The 23,047-nt window shown below is 41.3% G+C and overlaps 2 protein-coding genes across 11 annotated transcripts; both read right to left on the reverse strand.

Annotated features, from left to right (window-relative positions):
• Window positions 1-1,764: 1,764 nt before the first annotated feature.
• LOC130195191 (MOB kinase activator 2) lies at window positions 1,765-6,741 on the reverse strand. Its single transcript, XM_056416557.1, has 5 exons — window positions 6,354-6,741; window positions 4,369-4,508; window positions 4,161-4,257; window positions 3,006-3,130; window positions 1,765-2,922 (listed from the first exon to the last, which is right to left on the reverse strand). The coding sequence occupies exons 1-5, from the start codon at window positions 6,434-6,436 to the stop codon at window positions 2,684-2,686; spliced, it is 684 nt and encodes a 227-aa protein (XP_056272532.1). The 5' UTR covers window positions 6,437-6,741; the 3' UTR covers window positions 1,765-2,683.
• Window positions 6,742-7,414: 673 nt separating this feature from the next.
• ppp6r2b (protein phosphatase 6, regulatory subunit 2b) lies at window positions 7,415-22,370 on the reverse strand. Of its 10 annotated transcripts, none has more exons than XM_056416304.1 (26): window positions 21,996-22,369; window positions 20,666-20,817; window positions 20,388-20,543; window positions 20,167-20,265; window positions 19,646-19,832; window positions 18,653-18,790; window positions 18,501-18,566; window positions 18,242-18,354; window positions 18,045-18,158; window positions 17,786-17,906; window positions 17,295-17,456; window positions 16,988-17,215; window positions 16,816-16,880; window positions 16,624-16,739; window positions 16,445-16,530; window positions 16,263-16,340; window positions 16,075-16,172; window positions 15,934-15,991; window positions 15,629-15,750; window positions 15,316-15,491; window positions 15,066-15,222; window positions 14,592-14,671; window positions 12,954-13,164; window positions 12,769-12,792; window positions 11,775-11,921; window positions 7,415-10,882 (listed from the first exon to the last, which is right to left on the reverse strand). In XM_056416304.1, exons 3-26 carry the CDS (start codon window positions 20,513-20,515, stop codon window positions 10,849-10,851), a joined length of 2,808 nt encoding a protein of 935 aa, XP_056272279.1. In that variant the 5' UTR covers window positions 20,516-20,543; window positions 20,666-20,817; window positions 21,996-22,369; the 3' UTR covers window positions 7,415-10,848. The 10 variants fall into 10 exon arrangements, 7 of the variants coding, with proteins under 7 accessions (XP_056272279.1, XP_056272277.1, XP_056272280.1 ...); XM_056416302.1 differs by having other exon boundaries at window positions 21,880-22,369; XM_056416305.1 differs by having other exon boundaries at window positions 20,723-22,370.
• Window positions 22,371-23,047: the final 677 nt, after the last annotated feature.

The raw sequence follows: 23,047 nt of genomic DNA on the forward strand, positions 1-23,047 counted from the left end.
TTAACACGGCTCTATCCTGAGAACAGTGTGTGTGTGTGTGTGTGTGTGTGTGTGTGTGTGTGTGTGTGTGTGTGTGTGTGTGTGTGTGTGTGTGTGTGTGTGTGTGTGTGTGTGTGTGTGTGTGTGTGTGTGTGTGTCGTCCACACTATCCAGACTCATCCCCTCTCTGTCTGATCTCTTAGCGGACAAAGGTGCTTTGACACAAATCCTCAAAAATGGCTTTAGCTTTTCAGATGTCACAAAAATATTTCATACAGCAAAATATAGCAAAAAGTGATCGTTGAATGCATTAACTCACCCCATCGGTGCAAAAGTGGAGAAAAAAACATCTCTCGAGATGATGGTAATGTCTTCACCTATTTCTTGGATTTTGTTTATCAACTAATAGTGTATTATATCTCAAAGAAATATGAAATATATAATATATATAGGAATATATTATTTATTATACAACTACAAGCTTGAATTCTCAACAGAAACTTGCCATAAGCAGAGATCTCATAGACACTTTTTTATTTGTATTAAGTTACTTTAGTTTAAATGACTTTACGGTTAAGTATGATAAGTACAGGCACAGTTCGGCCATCACATTGATAAATAAACTATGTCTTCAAACATGGTGTTGCAGTAAAGCCGAATGTATAAAGCCTGAACAACACCTTGGTGCTAGCTGTTAAAACTAAACTAAACACACTCACAAACAAAGCATTATTTGTTTTGCTGACATACTGCCATAACCATTAACTCAGTAATTTAAAGCTGTTGTGATATATTAATAATTTGGTGGCAAAACCACTATAATATGGTAACATTTATTTTATATTCATGTGATACTATTATATGATATTTTAATTGAATGCATTCTGACTAATGGCATACCGAAAACATATTTGTTATGATATTTGATATACTGTTTTATATACTGTTATATTATTTTCAACATTTTAATGGCATGCTATTCTCTGTAATTTCTTTGTTATCTCTTTATGAAATTGTGATGACATATGGTGTACGAGATGTTTAACAAAAAAAATCTGGCATGGCATTTTTTGGCATACTGGATAGGGTAAATCAGTGTTTTTCAGTAATTGCAGCACTTTGTGCTGTATTTTGAACAACTAACACTATTTTACAAATCATCACCACAATGGAAAGATGACATGTCTGTCGACGAGTAAAGTTGCACATTTATCAGATTATACTTTCAGATTATGAATGTTAAAAGATGTCAGATTTCCTCCTGGATTTTAGTCCAAAGTGGCTTCCAGAGCACCGAGAGGCACTCGCCCCGTCCACCTAAGCCTCAGGCAATAAGCCTCACGTGCCTCACGTGCCTCTCCTTCAGTTGGCCTCAGTTTGAAAACTTCTGCATTCGGTCGTAACTCTTTGGTAACCCTCCAGAGGGAGGTCTAAATGGCCCGGGGTTTCAGTAACGACTACTCAAGGACACTTTTGAGTAAAAGTAGTCAAAGGAGGCATTGGGCCATGAACTTTAATCCTGAAGATGAAGAATGTAGTTTGTAAGTATTCTAGGTAGTGGCACATTTTCTATGGCTTCAATCCAAGATATGAAATGAAAAGATGACATAGGTATAAAGGAAGTACTGACTTTACAACGTTACGGGTCCTGGAGGCTGTTCATATCTGTAATACGGGAGTAGTGTACGGCTGTGGTTCTTTGATACATAGTCTTTGCTATTTATAAATACACCGTTTTACTTCATCTGGATTTAAATGTCCTCACATCATAGAATCTGAAACTCATCACTTTACCTGGATTGATATTGTTTTATTTCAAATCCAATAGGCTGCAGCCAATACACCCAGCACCATGCCTACAGACTGTGCTATAGCTGTCAGTTAAGGTTAAAACAGATGATAGATGCAGCTGTCCTGTGCTGGCAGCAGGTGGTGCTGCTCTCAAACCAAAGACATGCTGAATTTACAGCACCAGCAGTTACTGCCAGACCGAGATAAAAAACACATGCGATAGTTGCAGCACATCAAAGTAAATGTTGTTATTTGATAGATATATACACATTCATACAGCAAATGGTCTGTCATAAAAGTTTAGTACAGAGCACAGAACTTTACATAATGCAGATTTGGAGATAGGCTGTCATTCCACATAGATACAGCCACGTTAATGTAATCACATTTGTATAAACACGTCACCCTGATGTATTTTTGCAAAAGTAAAAAATGTAAGGATTCCACATTTTGTTTAAATTGACTGTGGAATGGACGATTTGTTGTTTTGTGTTACTGCGTTAACACCTATGAGGAAGACATGAATGGCCTTGAAGATCTTAACCTGAACAAAATATAATAATGCAACATGTTAAAATACAGTAAAATGTAATATCACAGAGTCACACAGTATCACGATAGCTGACTACATATATATACAACTGCAGCAAGATACTCTTTTTTTCTGGTCTGACATGCAGATTTAGATTTTTTTTAAGCAGAACCGACTCCTTCATTCTCCCAAATACTGTTCATTAACAGTATTTCAATATCTATTTTAAACTTACACACTTAAAAACAATAAAATAAAAATAAAAATCTATACTGTGAAGTTTGAGTTTGGCCCAGAGTTGTGAGAGACACCATGCAGCTTTGTAACAAGATATATCAAGTATGTAGGTGTGTGATGAAAATGTCTGTTTGCTCTTTAGGTTTAGCTCTGCTGCCCCAGAGCTGTGATGAGGTCCTGCATTGGCTCAGTGTCCTCCGGCTCCAACAGGGCATGCTGCTGGCAGAAAAGCGTGAGGTGTGCAAAGAGTGTGTTGAGGTGTGGGTGCAGGCCCAGCGCCAGTGTCTCTCTATAATGACACCAGTAAATGTGAGCCAGAGTTCTGAAAAACAGCAAAAACACCTTCTGGACCAGAAAGACGAAGCCGGCTGGAAACACTGAACCTGAAAGAAGAGGAAAGCGATAAATGCTTTGGGAATGTGGAACGTGATGCAGAACAATGGCGCATTAATAGTGTGCCTTTTACCTGTTTGAGTGGGGAACACATCCTCATCAGTCAGGAGCTCTTGAATGTATGACATGGCATAGTCAAAGTAAAGTGGTGCAGAGCACTTCAGCTTTCTGCCGTGGTCATCGGTCCAAACATAAACCCTGACAACAACAACAACAACAACAACACAGTCAATAAGACATAACATGCTGTGTTTAGCCTTATAAAAAGTAACATTTTGTGTTTCCATGGTCAAACATTTACTTTCACTATCATGCCTCAGGTTTAGCAATTATTTGAACATTTAAGATCAAGATGGTTATGATGAAAAATGACAATCCATTAATGTTCTTGTCATATGCAGTGCTTCTGCTACAAAGTAGACAGGGCTGTAGCTGTAGAAAACTGGACAAATAAATCTTTACAAATCTTCAAGGGTCCGTTCACCCAAGTCACGCACACACACAAAGACAATGTTGAGGCTGTGAGGTCTCATACAGCCGCCGTCCCATTCACAGATTCATCATTGCCCTCCTCAAACATTGTCGAACTCATGATGCAGCAGAACCACAACAATTGTCTTTTCTATTGCACGCATTATTCTTCCTTGTCAAAACCTGGCACCTACATTGCCAACAATCCCACTCAACTGCCAAGACCTCAGTGTGAGATGTGGGTGTGTTATGTCAGAAGCAGCTATAGCATCAACCAGAGGTGAGGAGTGAGATACAGGTGCCTGGTCATTTCATCATTTTCTACCTCCACACCCCCAGATTATTTCTTCAGTTTTCAAACGTAGTCTTCAGCTGCGACTCACACTGAAAGAAGTGACAGCACTTGAGCAACTGTATCAAATATCAAACAGCTCTTTCTGGAGTCTCCAAAGGCTTTAAACAATAGCTTTCATAGATGTACTCCAGACCTAACCGACTGGAATATGTAAACGTGGTTCCCCTTTTAGTAACGGGGGTGAATGCTGTCGAGTTTCATCTGTGGTACCCAGCAACAACCTCCCAGTTATTTAGAATAATACACAAACTGTGAAGAGTTTTCATGGTTGTGGGAGAATTACTTTGGGAGAAAGTAGTTCATAACTGACTCACCAGGATATCCTTTAAACTCTGAAAATAAAACGTAATGTCGCGGCATGACGAGACGCTACTAGGACAAAGACAATGCTCAGTAACTTACGTGTTGTCTGGTCCGCAGGCAGTTGGGCAGGAGCTGGGAGTGCAGAACTCAGACAGTGCACTGGAGAAAAGGTTTATATGCTTGAAAAATGCCACAGCTGAAAGAGATTAATACGGAAAGGATGCTTTATACATGTTCCTATGGCTGATTTTCTTGCAGTGGGGTGCCAACGATCCAAAGTCTGCGATGCTCAATGTGGTCTACTCACTGTTGCTGGCCAGCCACTCGGCCTGGTCGACGCCAGGCGGCAGTACGGTGAGGGATAACATGTCTGTGTGTGGGATCTGCTGGCACACAAACTGCTGCTGCAGATACGGACGCTCCTCCAGGTTATTGTTATTAATTCCCCTTGGAGGAAGATAGTACAGAGTTAATGAAGCAGAGACAGAAGGAGAAAGACAGAGAGACCCAAAGAAAACCAATCGATAGGTCAGTGGATTAATGACTCCTGCTGCAGTCAGGAGATAACACGGTTTACACTCCGATGCTCTCGTCTGTCTTGCCCTCTGTGGCTGGCACACACATGCAAACACATGCAAACTGCTGGAACTGCAGAGCTACGAGTCCAATAAACCAGCAGTTCATTTAACGGAGGCAGACAATTTAGAGCCCGAGTAATTACTGGTAATGAAGCGCACTGCTGCAGTGGTCATTGCTCCAAAGCAAATGGCTGGACAGACCAACATGTGCATGAGAATGTGCAACACTGCGTGCTGAGGCCCGTTGGCTCTCTCACATCGGTTCATATTCCAACTGATAAGCTACAGGTAGTGTTTTATATTCAGTCACATGTGACTGGCAGCTTGGGAACTTGTGATAATAAGTTGGTATAACTATAGAAGTGAGTGCAGGAAATGAATGATGTTTTTTGGGAATAACAACATATACTGCGAAGTCAAACTTGGCAACATGATTTGACTTTATGCAAACAAGAAGGTGACCAGGTAGTGAACTGTGATGATGATGATGATGATGATGATGAGTGCTCTACCCTGAGCGTCTTTTTTTAAGAGGGCTTTGAATGCAAGTGAATATTTCATAGAGTAGTGGAATCAGGCAGCTGCCACAGACAGTCTTTAGATGTCTACAAACAGAACAGCTGAGAGTTTACTCAGTGCGACCTTGCCTACTGCGATAAGGGAAACATTGTGCTCTCTATGGGGTTTCACTCGCCCGGCTGTAAATGTGTGTATGGTCAAGAATAATTAGTGTGATGGTCTAAACAGCAGATCTTTGTCTAAACTAAAAGGTCAGAGGCGGTAGAGAGGTGGTGGTGGTAGAGGAATGTAAACAATAGCTGTACAAAAGGTACAGTTGTGTAAATCCTGGCCTAACATCTCTAATGTCCACAGGAACTTCTTTTGTTAACATCCTGTTTTGTTCCAGCTTCATGGTATTAAACTCAATTACCACCTCTTGGCTCCCCGTTGTCAGCACACAACCCAAATGAACCCGGAGCTACTCGTGGTGTTTGGTGTTTGTGTGTAAACAAACTCCTGTGTGACCCTTCTCTCCTGCTCTAAGCCATCTGTTTAACTTCACCTCTGCTTTTAGGGTGAAATTAAAGTCTTCTCCGGGGCAGCTGGCTGGACCTTGCAGATTCACCCTAGAGCAAATATTTGCAAAGCAAATTGTGCTAAAAACACAGTAAAACCGGGCGGCCTGGTTGCTTAATCCTTACTGTTCTGGCCTGGGTTTGAAATACAACCAGCTGCATGTCATCCCCCCTCTCTCCCATTTTTGTATGTATATTACGGTCCTTTCAAAAAACGTCATAAAAAGGCCATTAATGATCTTTAAAATAAACAACAGTCGTTCCTCATCTTGGTACAAACTACTTCTCAACATGTGTTCCCGCTGTTAGAGGAATCCACCTTAACTGATGCCATCAGACAAGTATGTACAACACACACACACACACACACACACACACACACACACACAACTTTATCTGGAGAACATTCCTGTGTAAACCATGTGTGGCCAGCTTTTCAGTCATGTTGACTCCACTATCTATGACTACAACAACATCTGGCCTTTCTGTATGTTAATGTGTGTTCAGTCAGAGTGTTCGAGTGTATAAAGGTGATTACAGAAAGATGGAAAAGCAAATGCAAAACTTATTTCCAGACAGGAAACTGAAACATGAGTATATGCTGATGAAGATGGTTAAGGAAAAGAAATACAACTTACAGTTTTTCTCTGCTGCTGTCAGAAAGCTTAAGAGTCTGAGTGTCTATTTTCGTAGCTGAGGGGTAGCTATGGCAACCCCCCATGGCGTAAAGCTAAGAGAAGAGGTGTTGGTTGTGCCAGCCCCACTTTTCCATCTCAAACATACTAACCCACACACTTCTAGACGCTACAGACAGCATATGGCAACGACTGCTGCAGCACAAACATCCCGACTCTCACAAAGGAATCCATACAGCTGACAAACACCGAAAGCAACGTTTTCCAAAACACAAAAAAGGCATCCAGGAGTTGAGGATCGTCTCCTGTGCCTCTCTTTTTGCTCCAGGGGTCCAGTATCAGTGAGTATATGTCTCCTTTGTCTGGAGTCCCACACCCCACAAGCTCCTCCTCTCGCAGCTCTGAGCAGACAGGCAGGTTTCTCCACAACCCATAAAGTGCTAAACACAACTCCGCCTTCCTCCCGTTTCCACCCACTGCATACACACTCTTCTTCACATGTATGCACACTCTGCAGAGAGAGAGAGAGGGGGGGGGGTGCAGATGGATAACCAAAAGTGTTTTTTTTGCTCTGTGGAAGTGGACAGACATGGATTAGGAGGAGTAAGGCAGGGAGAGGAGTAGAAAGAGAAGCTGGAGCAGCAGGTGTGTGTGTGTGTGTGTGTGTGTGTGTGTGTGCGTGTGTGTGTGTGTGTGTGGAGATTCTGTGCTCCACTTGTAAACTTTAAGAGGAATGTCATGACATACATCCGAGCCAAGTGACAACACACACACACCTTCAGAGGAAAAGCAATGGAATATAGATAAGCCTCCAGGCTGAAAAGTGAATATGTGAAGTGTATAAACACGAGAGAAGTTGACCAGCTCCTCCCCCACTGGGACATGAACTCATTCCAGTGACATCCTTGTGACAGGAACGTTTATGTTTGCCCTGCGGGGTGTTGGTGGAACAGTAGGCAACATAATCTATGAGCTCACCTGCCCCTAAAATAAACATCGTTGTCCCTCCAATTGTATGAGTGTTTTTATCATAACAGGCTTTAAATGACAGACAAACACAGGCGCATGCTTCTTCTTAATCCGATATTTATTAGGTTCATATCTGAATGTACAAGCAAAATTGACAACAGGAAACAGACATTACTTCCTAAATGAAAACAAAAATTAAAAACCCCACCACCAGCATCAGTTCACTTTACAGAACACAAAAAGCCATTTCACAACACGGCTTTCTCACACACTCAACGACACAAATGTAATAAGCTCTAATGAGAGGAAGATTTAAACTTTAAGAACTTTGTCAGAAAAGACAATGGGGTGAAGTAACAATTTAACCCCCATTGTCTTGGAATGAAAGTTTTGGGCATACACTGTACAATACAGCACAAACCCAATGAGGTGAATGAGGCGAATGTGCAAACGTAATGGCACTTAAAGATGACTGTACCTCATGCCATTATGCATAACGTCACAGTATACCCGTAGCTACACTGCACACGCAGCCCACTCAAGTTGAAGGAGACACACCAGAACACAACGCACGGGTCAGAACCAGTGCTTAGGTTTGGCGATGGGCGGGATGAAAATACAAACCTCTACACACCCTGACTAAAGAAAGCCCTGTTTTTCTCCTCTAATCCTGACTTCATTTCATGCTTATTCTGACCAGCTCCACTTCAAACACAGCAAAGTGTTGGAACAGAAACAAGCAACATATCTGTGGTCTATGATGAATCTTCCAAGTCTTTCTTTGACATGTGGCATCCTCTCTTACTTAATCACATGACAAAAGAAATGAGAGGGATCAAACAAAGACTGGTTTAGATTAATCTAGACATGGGACACAATTTCAAGAGAGGAGGCTATTTCACAGATATGAAAGCCAGTGGGAACACTGGTGGGAAGACACACTTTGGCAGAAAGCATTGAAGAAAAAGTGTTCGAAAGTATCTACATTATTCACTCGTTCCAAGTCAAACAGTCCCATCTCTTTGATGGCGTGGCGGCGCTTGGCACCGCCAAATACAAACCAAAAGTGCTTCTTGAAAAAGTGCTTTTTAAATAAATAAAACAATCTATGGAAATTGTTCCATAGGCATGAATGCAATTAAAGTAATCTCCTGCCCTGAGAGAGACAAGGAGACAATGAAGTAAAGCAGAACTGTCTGGCACACGCAAACCTGAAGAATAATTCTGGTTTATAACAACTTGGGTCTTGTTTTTGCCACGATTTCTATCGGTCATGATTAGATTGGACTCGACGAGGTATAATGTTAATACAATGAAGAAAGGAGATCAGCAATCCGACTGGTTTTAGCAAATAAGAATGTGTGCTTACTCAAAGTTTCAACAGCATTGCTGCAACTTACAATTATTTCCATTAGCGATTCATCTGCTTCATATTTAATTGATTAAATCGATTCATTGGTTGGTTAATACATTTTTGTTTTTGTTTTTTAAAATCCATAATAATCTGTTAACGCCCAGAGAGACAGCAGAGACACATTGGATGTTCTGTCACCGTCCAAAACCTAAAGCTTTCGTTTACAGGGAATATTAGACAAAGAAAAGAATGGGAAACTGAAATTAGGTCACGTTTGACATTTTGCCAAAAAAATTACTTAATGACGAATTGATAATCAAAAAAATATTGGGCGATAATTTTGCTAAATTTTTGACAAATTTCCCCTTGGGGATTAATAAAGTATATATCTATCTATCTATCTAATCGACTATTACATTAATGATGAAATATGTTTATCTCCAGTTTATTATAATCCATCATAACGGAGGAAAAGTATGTACATGCAAATAATAATAATAATAATATGAAGATGATGATAATGAAAATAAGAAAGGTTAAAGCAGTAGTTTTGATATTATTTCAATGTCCACCAGCATGTTCGCTTCATAATAAGATTAGTTAACCTGGTATTTTTTTGTTTAACTGAATGAAAATAAGACCCAAGCTCTAAACCAGCATTATGTTTTTAGAACATAATGAGGAGGACAAACCACAGACCAGCAACTCATATTCACACACGCACACGCACACACACACACACACACACGCACCCACACAAACACACACGCACCCTCTATGCAGGAAGCAGGTAGCAGAGGAACAGGAACTGATGCTGGGGTATTAACTGAAACACAGACATCATTATTGCCTCATTTCAACAGTACAACACACACATACAATACACACATTGCAACCTGCCAACAACTGACTTTCTATACATTGGATTTATTCCAAAAATAGATATAATGTTTATATATACTGTTTATATTTATATTACGTTTACATATTACCAATAATAGCCACAACCTAATACATGTTCAAATTTCACAATATTACATTTAAACAGCTCAGAGGGTGATATAAATTGGTATGTGAACATCACGCGTGTAAGGATTTAGTCGTGTATACATGTGTGTGCAGCACTGTGTGTGTGTGTGTTACACAGGTGTGCTTTCTTTTAAACCACATAATTCTCCTTTGACCTGAAAATGCACTCTGTACCTCAGACAGAGCTCAAACACACACACACGGATACAACAGCACACACACGCCTTCACACACGGATACAACAACACCCACACGCGCGCATACACACACCCACACATGCGCACACACACACACGAAGAGCCACTTGATGCTCCCAAATTGGAGGCTCCAAATATTTCTTTTTTTAGAAGAGCGTTAATTATCTGCGTGATCGAAGCAAATAAATCTTACTTGTATCAGGAAATGATTTTAGTAGCATGTATAAAAAAAAGCTCAATTATCACATTTGTACTGAAATGTCTGCCTGGCAAGAAATGCTGATGAGAAAAAAGCTTTGTGAGCATCTTTTGTAATCTTGGCTAACTATATTACTTTACTAGAGTGTAAACAGTCAAATGCCTGAATAAAAAAATAAAATAAAATCTGGGCTGTGATTTAATGCCCAGAGAGCAGACTTGCTCAAACAATCTGAAATTTGATGCTAAATGGAATAACATTTAAGGTATTTGTTTTCTTGAAAGTGCCACGACTGGCATTCAAACACTCGGAGTGTCCTCTGCTCATTAAAACAGGGAAGAGTGATGTCGTTCTCTGGAAATCAAGGAAGGAAATATATACAAATCACATTTTGAAGCAGTTAGGTTACAGAATGTGGCTTTGGGTGTCAAGTACAATGAAATGTTCTAAAACACATATATTCCTCTTTGAAGTGGTTCAGTTATAATTTAGTCATGAAGGTGTAGGAGAGATCCATGTACCTATGTGTGGATGTGCACCACCCAGCATTCATACCGTTAGAGGCTGTTTGACCTCAACACTGAGCAGCTACCTCTCTTTGGACGCAAAAAGGGCGAACGAGGGCGACGAACGGGAAGCAAAGCTGGCGTTGCCGTGTGTTGATGATTGCCGTGTGTTGGATGGACAGGTATGAAGCGTGTGTGCGTGTGCGCATGTGTGCGTGTGTGCGTTAGTCCCTTTGCTGCATCGTTAGGCCGGTCCATTAGCAGATGGCTGCATCTCTCTGCAAGTAAAAAAGAAAAAAGAAAAAATTATAAACATGATTTAAAAAAAACGTGTTCTATCCTCTCAGATTTCTAGATCTCCCTTAAGTCTGGCACCACCCAAATATGACCAGTACAATCTCTTGTTAAAGGGATCCCTCACCTTAGAACTATGATTACTGCCTCACATCTGTATGTCTCCATACAGTCAATTTGAAGCTTAAATCCACATCTGTTCATTTAGTCATCTTTGAGTCCAACTGGACATTTGTGGGAAATGTGAAGACATTTTCTCAAAGTACTCATACTTGAGATATTGTTTTCTCAAGAATGGACTGGAAGGACAACCCAAAACCATAATGCCTCCCGTTACAGCTGTAATGCATCTTGGGACATGTAGGCACAGCCGGCACAGCAGGAGAAATCGTCTTTCTCGATCAATAAAGCACACAGTGGGGAACGTTGACCCTCAGCACCGATTGGACAGCCACATAAAAAGGTGGAGACATTTCTCTGAACTGTTGTATTTATTGTTATCCTTTTGTAAATAGTCCCGTTACGGGCTCGTGGAATTGAAACAATTGCAGGAATATGACACATCGTACAGAGCAGAGAGATGATTTACTACATGACACTTACTGTTGTATATATTTAAATGCTTTGATTATATGTTTAACATTTTAATTATGTTCAATTGGCAGTTAGAAATTTCAAGAATAAATTAATCCTTAAAAAAAGTGCAACACATGTATTATTAAACTTTCATTCAAAATAAATGTTAACTCATATTTTGTAATAACCACGACAATGTGTAATAATGTATAACAACACATTTATTACATAATGAAGTTAAACGTATTATATTTTGTCAAGTTATTACATAAAGTGGTGTTATTCGACACACACTCTTACTGTGTGACAGCAGCCGACTGGGTAGTTGGACTGGCGGTCGGTGGGTCGGGACAGTCTTCATGTTTCTTTCTCTTTTTGCTTTCTTTCTCATTGCCTTTCCCCTCGTCTTTGATGGAGAGTCCTTCTACTGGCACCGTACCTCCTTCGCTGCAAGAACAACAACAAAAGAAGCTAAGTAACAAGGAGTATAGTCAAGGATCGTCACCTGAACTCTAAACATAAAAGGAACAAACAGCAAACGGCTGCTATTGGTAACATTTCACCAGAGTTGCTGCTCTCAGCCGTCCACACTGAACATTACCGTGCCGTACAGCAACGTGTGGATCCACTCGCCGGTTAATGCCAACATACAGCCGGTCGTGACTGACCAACATCAATGTGAGTTGGGCATACTGTTGCTAAGTGAACTACCCTCAGATTCCTTCTCAGATATGTAATTGTAGCATGCTTGTTGGTGCACTGTTGGTTAGTAACTTACTTATGTATTGTTTTAGTAGAATGTTGATGTGCTTGATTGGTAGCAACTTGTGTTCATAGCATGCTATTTGACATACTGTTAGTAGTGCGGGTGCTCTGAAAGAAAACAAATCATATAAACTTACATTTATGTTATGACTGAGACCAGAATGATCTGCGTCAAACACTGATCTCATCTTTTGGTTTAATTTTCTCTTAATGCTGAGTGGAGTGTTGCGTGCTTAGGGTCATCATCGTCATCATCAGGAACTTTAGGGTTATGTTGAGAATATGGGATGAGCCTCGCATAGGGACCGAAGTCCTGTAGGTTCTCTACAGGCCACCAGTTGGGAGTTAGTATATTCTTGTGATGAATTAGGCTGGTCCAGAATTATGGAAAGTAATTGTTACATCACATCCTGTTAAATGCAACAAGCAAAAAAAGAAAACATGGCACATATGTGCTTGTGATGGCCTTTTAAATCCTTCATACAACTTCAGGAACACTCCAGAGCAAAGGACCTCAAGCACAACATACCGTCTGACTGCTGGTCTGAATACTCTGGAGTCAAGGGGAGATCACAAAGGAGGGTACAGACAGGGGGAAGGCAATATCAGAAGAAAACAGAGAAGGAAGAAGTAAAGGGGAGCTCTATAAAATGCTTGAAGGTACACTCGGAGAAGGAGGACAGCTGCACGTCACTTGTGTGCAAGTGTGTCTACCTGTTGAAGACCGCTCTTTCATTTTTGGCGTCCACGGTGAGCCGAATTGTCTCCTTTCCAGCGCCAGTGGTGATGGTTTCTGTGGTGACCGTCTCGCTGGTGGAGGACTCCGTCTTTCCCTCTTCCTCACCGCTGTCTGAGCTGCTGGAGGAAGAGCTGTCCGACGCTACTAGTGGGGCTTTTCTCGCCACACACACACTCCACACACACGCTGCAGAGAGCGAAGAAAAAAATTAATGATCTGGATTTACAATGGACGTAAGCTCATTTCCCTGGAGAGGTCAATTCATAAAGAGAAGTCGTTGAGAGGCAGTAGAAATGAGCTGCCACACACAGTACATACAGGTTTGAGTCAAATGACTCTCAGGCCGTGTTCAGAGCTGGCACTAACGTGCATCTTGGTGAGCAGCATAAGTACAGGTGTGCATGACGCATCAATATCCGAATGTAAGATCATATTCTGAGGTATTCTGGGCCACATATGGGCACATTCTTATAGCAGTGAGTATGCAAATGTATCCTGGTCCACCCTGAAGGAACGCCCTACTTAAATGACACGTGTGTGTGTGTGTGTTTGTGTGTGTGTGTGTGTGTATACGCGCGCCGCACTGGAATGACGCTCTGCCACTTTTCTTCTTTCTCCAAGAGAGGAACTAGAATATTCACAGTTCACATAATCTGGTTGAAGTTCATTTATATTTGTTAAGCACTTATCCCTAAAGCGTAAGTGTTCTGTTGTTGTGATTGGTACGTGATTGAGGTTTTGGGGCAGGGATGTCTATGTGTACAGATTGTAAAGCACTCCGAGACAAATTTGTAATTTGTGAAATTGGGCTATACAAATAAACTGAATTGAAACTGAATTGAATTGAATTGATAAAGAGCAGGGTAGTGAGATCCAAGAAGCCTTTTAATGCAAGGTCTGAACTGACATATTTAGAGCTGTCCACTTGAGGACGGGTGGCTCAGCAGCGAGAGCGGGTTGTCCTTTAACCACAAGATTGGAGGTTTGATGTCCAAGTATGCTTGAGAGAGTAACTGAAGACCAAGCCTTGTCCTGTGGTCCGAAATGCTAATGCCAAGTCTAAACTAGGCTCATGAGCCTTTTAGTCAAATTACTATCTCAGCATTTGCCAACTAAAAGTACTTGTTTGTGAAGTGTTTAACTGTTTATCCTTTGACTATAATAATGGAAGGAAAAGTTCATTACAAAAAAAGTTACTTTATTAATCCCGCAAGGGGAAATTGTTTCGCTACAGTACATACAAGTAAAGCAATATTAAATAGAAAAAAATGCACAATATATTAAAGAAATAGAATAGAATACTATTCAATTAAATTTAAAAAACAATAGTGCAAGATCATGTAACCAAACATTGGTATGGTTGAGTGACTAATTTGGCCAGAGGTGATTTATTATTGGTGTTTTTGCAGTGGGCAGGAATGATCTCCTCTATCTGTCGGTGAGACAGCTGGATGAGCCTGTTGGAAAAAGTGCTCCGCTGTCCCTGCAGTAAGCTGTGGAGAGGTTGCTCCTGGTGGTCCGGGTTATCCAGTATGGATAACAAGGTGTAAACTATTTATTTTTAAATAAATAAACATGTCACCGAGTTAACTTTCCATGATGCGGCAACTTACGATTCTGGTTCAGTTTTGTGTTGCCTGATCCGCTGACGTCCGAGTGCACAGGAGAGCTGCACCTCGGGCCGGTTTCAGAGCTGGGGATAAGAGGAACACAGATAAGAAATCCTGCATAACATGCAGTACAGTCAATCAACTACAGACACACAAACATTAAAATGTAAGAGTGAATTTCTCCCCCATTATCGTGTGCATCTATGTTGCCTGTACAAAAGAATACGTTACAAACAAAACACAGCAACTACGGGAATATTGGTACAACCAATGTTTAAAATGAGTTTTAACTTCAAGCTGTAAATACATGTTGCAGCATTTCTTCAACTATATTCACATTTAACTGTTACCACAATTTCTTTCTTTTGCCTCAATGTGTAGTTTTGTAAACACTGAAAGGGTAATACAAACTTAATAGTAGTTAAAGATGCAATTTCTCAAATAAGCTCCTCCTATTCATACCACACTCACACTCACCAACAGAAAGGCTGGAAGTCAGTGAACTTGGCCCATCCTTTCTCCTCTGCCGCGGTGGCAGGCGGTTTGGAGTCTGGAGGGTCCCAGGCAGAAAAGCCCACTCCTGCTGCAGGAGGCTTCGAGTTCACCTCCCCAAAGTCTGCAATCCAGCCAGTGCCTGAATGCCATGAGACACATGCTCAAACCCTGCTTTAGCCCTTACAGATGGGCAAAACCATTATGCATCACTACAGAATACAACATGTCTCACTCTTTGTTCCATCGGTCGGGCCCTGGCTTGAGAAAGGGTCCAGGTCATCTTTGGGATTCTCTCCCTCCTCGGAGTCCGAGTCTGCTGCTCGGTCAGAGTCCTCAGTGGCAGAAGCTGCTGTCCCATCACAATCTTTACTGGCCGCTGGGTTCTGGGATGACCGTGACCCACCAAACCTTAAATCATACAAAACATGTTTGTATGTTTGACTGAGCAAGGACACCTAATTCACATACATAATTAAAAACTTAAAGCATAATGCTGAAATAAAATCCAGAGCATTGATCATCAGTATTCATCGCTGTGTGTCTACCTGTTACGGGACTTGGTTTGTGCTGCAAATTTGATCTCTTTCTCCTCCCAGATGTCCTCTTCATCATCATCAAAGGGCTGAATCCTCTCCTTGGAACAGGTCTCAAACACAGCGGTATTAGCCTGTGAAGGACAGGTGGACACAACAAATGTTTTTTTTAGTTTATTGAGTGTCCATCAAGATTCATAATGCATCATAACAAATGCTAGGATAAGGCTCAACCGTAAACCTGTGTGTGCGTGTGTCTGTTAAGTTGCTGCGATTCTTTTTTTGCAAATGTGTGTAAATTACACAAAATAACTCACATTCTCCTGTCCTGCGTCAATGTTGATATTGATCTCTGCAATTCGGTCAAACGTTGCTCTGCCGAAACAGTAGAAATCACTCAATTGAGACACAATAGTAGAAGCTCACTCTCATACAGAGAAAAATGTTATTTCATTTACCCAATGCTGTCGTCATGATCAGTAAACTCTTCGTCATTAAAGCCAAACTGATCCACAAAGTTAGCCGTCATCTGCTGGATCTGGTAGTCTGAAAAGGCCTAAAACACATATTATAATTTGAATTAAATTACAATCTATGATAACAGAGGCCATTATTACATTTTGTGTTTGTGCTTATGTATGTCTACCTGCTGTAGTGTCAGTTCTTTAGGGAAGGGGCTTTCCATATCATCCTCTGAGGAAGGGCGTGGGTTTCCACAGCCAATCTGGACATGGAAAAACCAACATAAGAGCCACATTTAAAGTTTGAGTGTGTGCCGAATCACAGAGAACCATTATATACTGTAGATGAGCATTTGTGTGTCTTTACCAGGTCTATGGTGTTCTTCCTATTAGTCTCCGACAGGGTCTGGTCCACAAAGGTTTCCCAGCGCCCTCTGTAGTCCTCTGGCAACTCTACATCCAAAAACACAAGAACAGCATCATTTAGAAAATCTGTCTTTGTGTAAATTCCTTATTTTATTCATGCAGGAAAGTGTCCACACTTACCTGTAATCAGACTACTAATCTGTGTGTGAACTGGGCCCTTTTCCAGGTTGTGGACTACTGTGTTGGCAATTCTGGTCAGATGTCCCATGTACCCTCTTCTCATACCACCTTCTGACCTGAACACACCCACACCCCATTATAGGCAGCTGCTGCCCGTTATCAAGAGTAACATTATGCCATTAAGATCCTTACTGTATTTTATCATTCTCTTCCCAAGCCTCCAGAATCCTCTGGACAAGGTGGCAGTGCTGAAACAACTTATTAGAGACAAAAATAGAGAGTCAATAAATTGTTTTGAATCTACGTTCCAGCAGATGAAATGTAAATTAAACCTCTAGCTTCAGACACAAGCAGAGACACCTACATGAGTCACCATTAGATTATGTGCAGAGTTCTCAGAGGTGGCTGAAGGTTCAGAAGGGGTATCAAAAGTCTGATCCTGTGAGGCATCCAGATGAGGACTGGATTTTTCCTGGGATCCCAAGCCAGGCTGAAGTCTCATTTCATGGGCACAGGGCCGGAGGATGGCAGCAACACAAAGCTCCACTTGGAGGTGAAGGAAGTTGTTCCATATATACTTGAAGAACAAGTCCTAAAGAAAGGAAGGTTTTACGATGGGACATTTCTTTCTCATCATTGAGTTAAAAATGCAGCATGTTTGCTCATCTCACCAGAAGCAGGTCCATTGTGTTGAGTCGGCAGAGTTCCTGTGCTACTACCGCGTGGCTAGCAGAGCTGGTATACAGCAGAGAGGCCACCAGTCTGGCGACGTGCAGACGTGTGTTCCCTAACGGTTCCTCTAGCACACCCAGAGAAGTCAGCATGGAATTTCGCTAAAAGCACACAGATGGAGGGCATAGAGGAATAGGAGGGAACACATGTTTAAAGGTTTAGCAGAGTTGTGTTATACATGTGCAACTACTGTTGATAATGTAATCTAAATGGCAGAGCATAACATATACTTTTTTTTGAGGGACAAGTGAAAGAGCTTGATTCATTTCTATATTGCCTGCGACTAAATTATACTGCTGTGCAAGAGATCTCAGATTTTTCTATTGATAGCCATCATTATATTTATTGATTATGAGGAGCATGCTGGAGTGTTCTCATACAGCAGCTAAAATGTAAGAACCTGTCGATGATTATATATTTGTTTATGTACCTTGGGTGGCTCCAGAAGTAGCTGGTGGAAATGTATCAGGTGTGGTTGGATGGCCAGCAAAATGCTGCTGTTAACGGTGTAACTTCTCTCAAATCCCTGAGCATCCATTACACCATCCACCCTGATAAATAAACAGACCAAATGTATGAAAACAGGAAACAGATGAATAGATCATGTAATAAATGGTCAAGAAAGGCGAGTGGCCAGATCCTTGCATAGTATTAATCATAAACAGTTTAAAATTGCTTAAAACCCTCACACAGGCCTCCTGATTTCCAGTAATGTGAGAATAACTTGAATTCCATTGATGATACAGCTCTCAGTACTTTCAGCTGAGAACATATTCTGCAGCAACTGCTCCACACACTCCTGCCTGTGGAAACAGAACGGAGTATGTCATCGCCTCCACATCCTGTAGAAAGAGCGCAAACATGTGTGTGAATCGATGTGACTTACGACTCCAGCACAGTCAGCAAAGGGTCAGGCTGTGAAATCTCTTGGAGCTGATTGGCCTGGTCTCTGCTCAGACGAATGATGTCGCACAAAGTCTGAGATGCATTGGACTGCCTCTGGAAGAGAGAAAAGAAACACAAATACACACATGAACATTCTGTCCTGTACATTGTCTATTCAAGAGTCTGTGTGCTAGTAATAGTATGTTTTCGAAAAGATATTAGTTAATCATTAATATAAAAATACTGAAATGCCGCTCCACCTCTTCGTCTTTCCCAGGGTGAATGAGCTCTACGAGTCTCTGGGCCAGCTTCTCTTCATTTAGCCACTGTTGGAAAAATATCACATTGTAAGTGAAACCATATCAGCGTGTCATGGGTAAACGTATGGTATGCATGTGTGTTTGTCTCATACAATAAGTGTCTCGAGCCTAAGAGGAGGTGGCTCAACACAGCTGATAAGCCTCAGAAGCACATCCATCATGGCTGATGTGTCAATATGCTTGAGTACCAAGGAAAGGAATCCCTCCTTCCGTCGCAGGAAACAAATCACCTGAACACAACAGAGAGCAGAGGAAATCTCATGACACAAAAATGATACTCAACGGAAATCGGTGTTTAGATAAAGAAAGAGGACCTATGCAACCTTCAAAAGTTGTACTTGGGTTTATTTCTAAAATAGAAAACAAATATATCTTGAGTAATTGGGATAGTCTTACACAACGTATTTGGGCAGCATATATACGCAAGTAGATATTTCAAAACATCGGCACATGCAAGTACAAATGCTCTTTTAATTCTGCCCTGTTAGTTTCTATGTACAGAACAGACGTTTTGGCTTCAGGGTTGAGCCTATTGCACACATAATAACAAACTATAGATATTCTAAACAATTAGATTCAATACCTTTGCACATGAAAATACCACTTGTAGTAGCGGGAAGTGAGAAAATATGGGTTATTTTTTATTTATTTGGTAAACGGAGTAAAAGTGGCAATGATATCCACAGAACATTCCTTAAGTCCAGCAATTCATTTTTTTAATTAAGTAACATGGACCAAAGTGATGGTCCATGATTCCAGAATAAATTCAAACCATCCCTCTGGAACATAAATAACCATTCAGAAAGTCAGTTCCAACCAGCTGCTCAGATGGACAGGCCAACTGACCTCGACACCCTGAGTCTCTCCCACTAACAAGGTAACATTTGCCTATTTTCATTCCAAAGGAATACAACTTCACAACTATGATGGTTCAGAGTAATTCTCAGTGTGAGCAGTTTTTATTATCTTGCTGTAAGCACCCCTCAAACTTTGTGAATTAAATCACGACAACACCAACAAAATGTATGTCATCTTCTCTCAGTATGCCTTTGATTGATCTGTATCAGTGTGTTGGTGTGTGTTACCTGCTCAGTCTTTCGTGTGATGAGGTTCCCAATTGTCTTGCTGAAGAAAGATGCCAGGAGGGGGTTAAGTGGGGACGGCTGCTCCAGGAAGGCATACAGAGTTTCCAGCAGAGGCTCCTCATTACCCAGCTTATCATTGATTACTCCCACATCACATGTCAAAAGCTCACATGCTAAATTTGGATATCTGTAACAAATGAAAATCTGTAATAAATGACCTTGCAGAAAAACAAAGCATAAACAAATACAATGTATATTGTCTACCTTACTAGTGCTAATGTAACTGGAAAAAAACAGGAACAGGGTTGTCCTGATTTTCACAGATTGTTTTAATACATAATTGATGGTTTGGTTAAATAACTTGAATAAGAGCCATTTAATTGTACAAATCTGATTCCAATTGAACTTTCATCTTTACTTTAAAAAGTGGCATGTAAGATATGATTTAGTGTAGCACCAGCTGCATACATTTTTCTCTAGCTACAGTATGCTACATCATCACATTCTGCACAACCACCTACTTGAAGCGCATTGTCTCCTCTACACCGGTAGGGGGCTCTGTAGTAATCATATGGACCAGGTCCTGCATGCACTGGTCCTGGCACACAAACAGGAGGAGTCTACAAATCCATAATGATCAGAAAAGAAGCACCAGTTAGCATCCAGAGGACCTTCTAGATAGTGGCATGAAATAATATCCTAATATGCAGCATATAAACACACCAATGGACAATTTACAGACCTCCTGTTCTGAGCCTTGCACTCCTGCAACACATCTTCCTCATCCATGAGCTCAATGAGCGTGACATCCTCCTTGTCCAGTAAAGCCTCCAGGTGAGAAGATGTGTGCAAGTCAAATTTCCAAAACATGGCTGACGTCACCGGCACATACACTTAGCTGTTGACCAAAAGAAGATCGGACATGGTGATCATGCATCAAGCATACACAAGTCAATAACATTATTTGAAATTGTGTGCTGAACAATTAACTTTGTGATATAATATAAGGCATGCACTTACATATGGACAAGGAGCAGTATCCACAATCAGACCTTGCTAAACAGCCATTTCTCTTACGTTTTCCTTGATCCGCATCAGCAAATCCACACAATGAAGACACAAACACACCCACTTCTGTCAGACACACAAACCCAGGCGATATTGGCATCAACCTGGTAATGAGAAAATAAGAAAAAACAAATGTTACAGAATCATTTCCCGGAAGAGTCACGCTGCCTTCTTAACAGTCGGTAGAATAATTTAAGTCAGCGTAAGTGCCATGAGGCTCGCAGGCTTGCACTCTTCCCTGGAGGGAGCAGGAAGCAATGCATCTGTAATTGAGTTAGTGCTGCACAACTGAGAATTGACATTACGCAGCTTGCTTTGAAAATGGCCTCACACATAGTCACATGATACACAATGACACACAATGAGTTAGAATAATTCGGTCCCAAAACAAAATTCCATGCAGGAAGACATTTAACTTTAGTGTGTGATAGAAATACTTGAAACCAATGTGTAAGCCAGTGGATTGGGTGAGGACTATTGAGTCCTGCATTAGCCGACACCTCTGTTACTGCAACATGCACATATGAGATAAGATGTGGAGATAGTGACAGTTGAACACTGTTTGAGGCGGACAGGAGCTGTCACTGGCCAATGTCTTTTAGGGAGGGATCTTCAACTTGCATCCCCCCAAAGCAGACCACAGATACAGTAAAGAATCCATCTTAATAACCTGTGATTCATGCCACAATCCATTGGACAAAACAGTCGATTATCGTGACATTATCCAGCGTGCTTTCGTCCAAATTGTGGATAAGGATCCACATGAAAACGGATACGTTCTGATACGGCAAAGTCAGCATTCACACAGTAAATGTGTAATATATTTACAGTGTGAACAACAACAACAACAATCATAAACAAGGCTTAACAAGCAGGTGTTTTTGCTAAGACTAAGAACGTCAGGAATCCGTCCTTACCCATAGCTAAACCTGAAATGGATTGTAAATGATATAACCACGATCAGCTGTAAAACCTGGGCCTCTCCTCGCGTCCTGAGATCAGCTGTTAACAGCTATCAGCAGACAGTGTGGCACATTGTTGATATCATGGTTCATTCAGCCTCACTCATCTTATCCTGACAGCCAACGTCACGCCAAGTTAGCTTATCCTCTGCTCCCAGTATCTATCGGTGCGTTCAGTGTTTAACGACGGTTCCTTTCACTTACCTTGCATGCAGGTCCTAAACTAGCCCGCTAGCAAAACCGTAATCGCGTTGCTAACGTTACCAAACTATATAAATACGGCAACGTTAGCGGTGGATAACTGTAGCTAGGATGCTAACGTTGGTCAGTGAAGGCGTCCTTCCGATTCAGACCTGGCGTCGACATCCTTCTTCCCACCACTCGCGCAGGGTTTGCGTTAGGTTACCGTCAAATGTTTATTACCACGTATCCATCAATGTATTAGTCGTCCTCTAAAAGTTGAACGGCAAAAATCGGCGAGTTTGGCTTTCAGGTCACCCGGAGGCCCGTAGATGATGTGAGCGTGACGATAGAGACTCTCTTTTCCCCGGTTGCTATGTCATTTACGCGGCCGCTGCACGGAGCGTGGCCCGCGGAGCGTCGGTGTTGACCCGTGGTATCGACACTGTCCAAGTGGCATGTCAGCAGACAGGCAACACAGAAAGAAATCTGTCAGATTTGGAAATCAAAATGGCGGATACCTCAAACGTAATGAAAAGTTCTGCTGTCCATCAAGTGTATAAAAAGAAGACCGTATTTGTGTGCGGTCCCCCTGAAACACATTGCTCTCGGGAGCTGGGAGATGCAGCAAAATATTCTGATTCAAAACTCTTAAATTGTGGCAAAGAAGGTGCAATGAGATAAATAATGAAATAATTGCACTATTACAAATTATCTTTAGTCTGGTAATGCTATGAACACCTGTGTTTAGGGACTGTCTCTCACTTTCTGACCTCAGATTTTTGCTGAAAAGCCTAGGGAGCTTTTACAAAAAATACAAGCAGATAATAAACATTTGTAACTCAAGTAGGCTAAGCACTAAATGAAGAACAACAATAACTTAAAAACAAATGCTGTTACTTGTTCATCAACTGTGTTGTGGCTCTGATCCCCCATGCTGACCCTGACCAGGACTTTGCCCCTGTGTGCAATTACAGATCTGCACATCTATTATTTTACCATATGTACAGCTGCAGCTTCACTGTGGAAGCTGTAGGCCTACAGAATATTATATTTAGTGTTAATAATCCCTTTCTGGCTAAAGAAACACGAAAGCAAAGCGGAATCCATGTACTCTGACATAATTTTGGTCATTGGTGGAATAAGTATTCAGATAAATAGCCAATCCCACAATGTTAAAATACTCAAGCGC

Source organism: Pseudoliparis swirei, chromosome 6 (genome assembly GCF_029220125.1).
Source record: "Pseudoliparis swirei isolate HS2019 ecotype Mariana Trench chromosome 6, NWPU_hadal_v1, whole genome shotgun sequence".
NCBI lineage: Eukaryota > Metazoa > Chordata > Actinopteri > Perciformes > Liparidae > Pseudoliparis > Pseudoliparis swirei.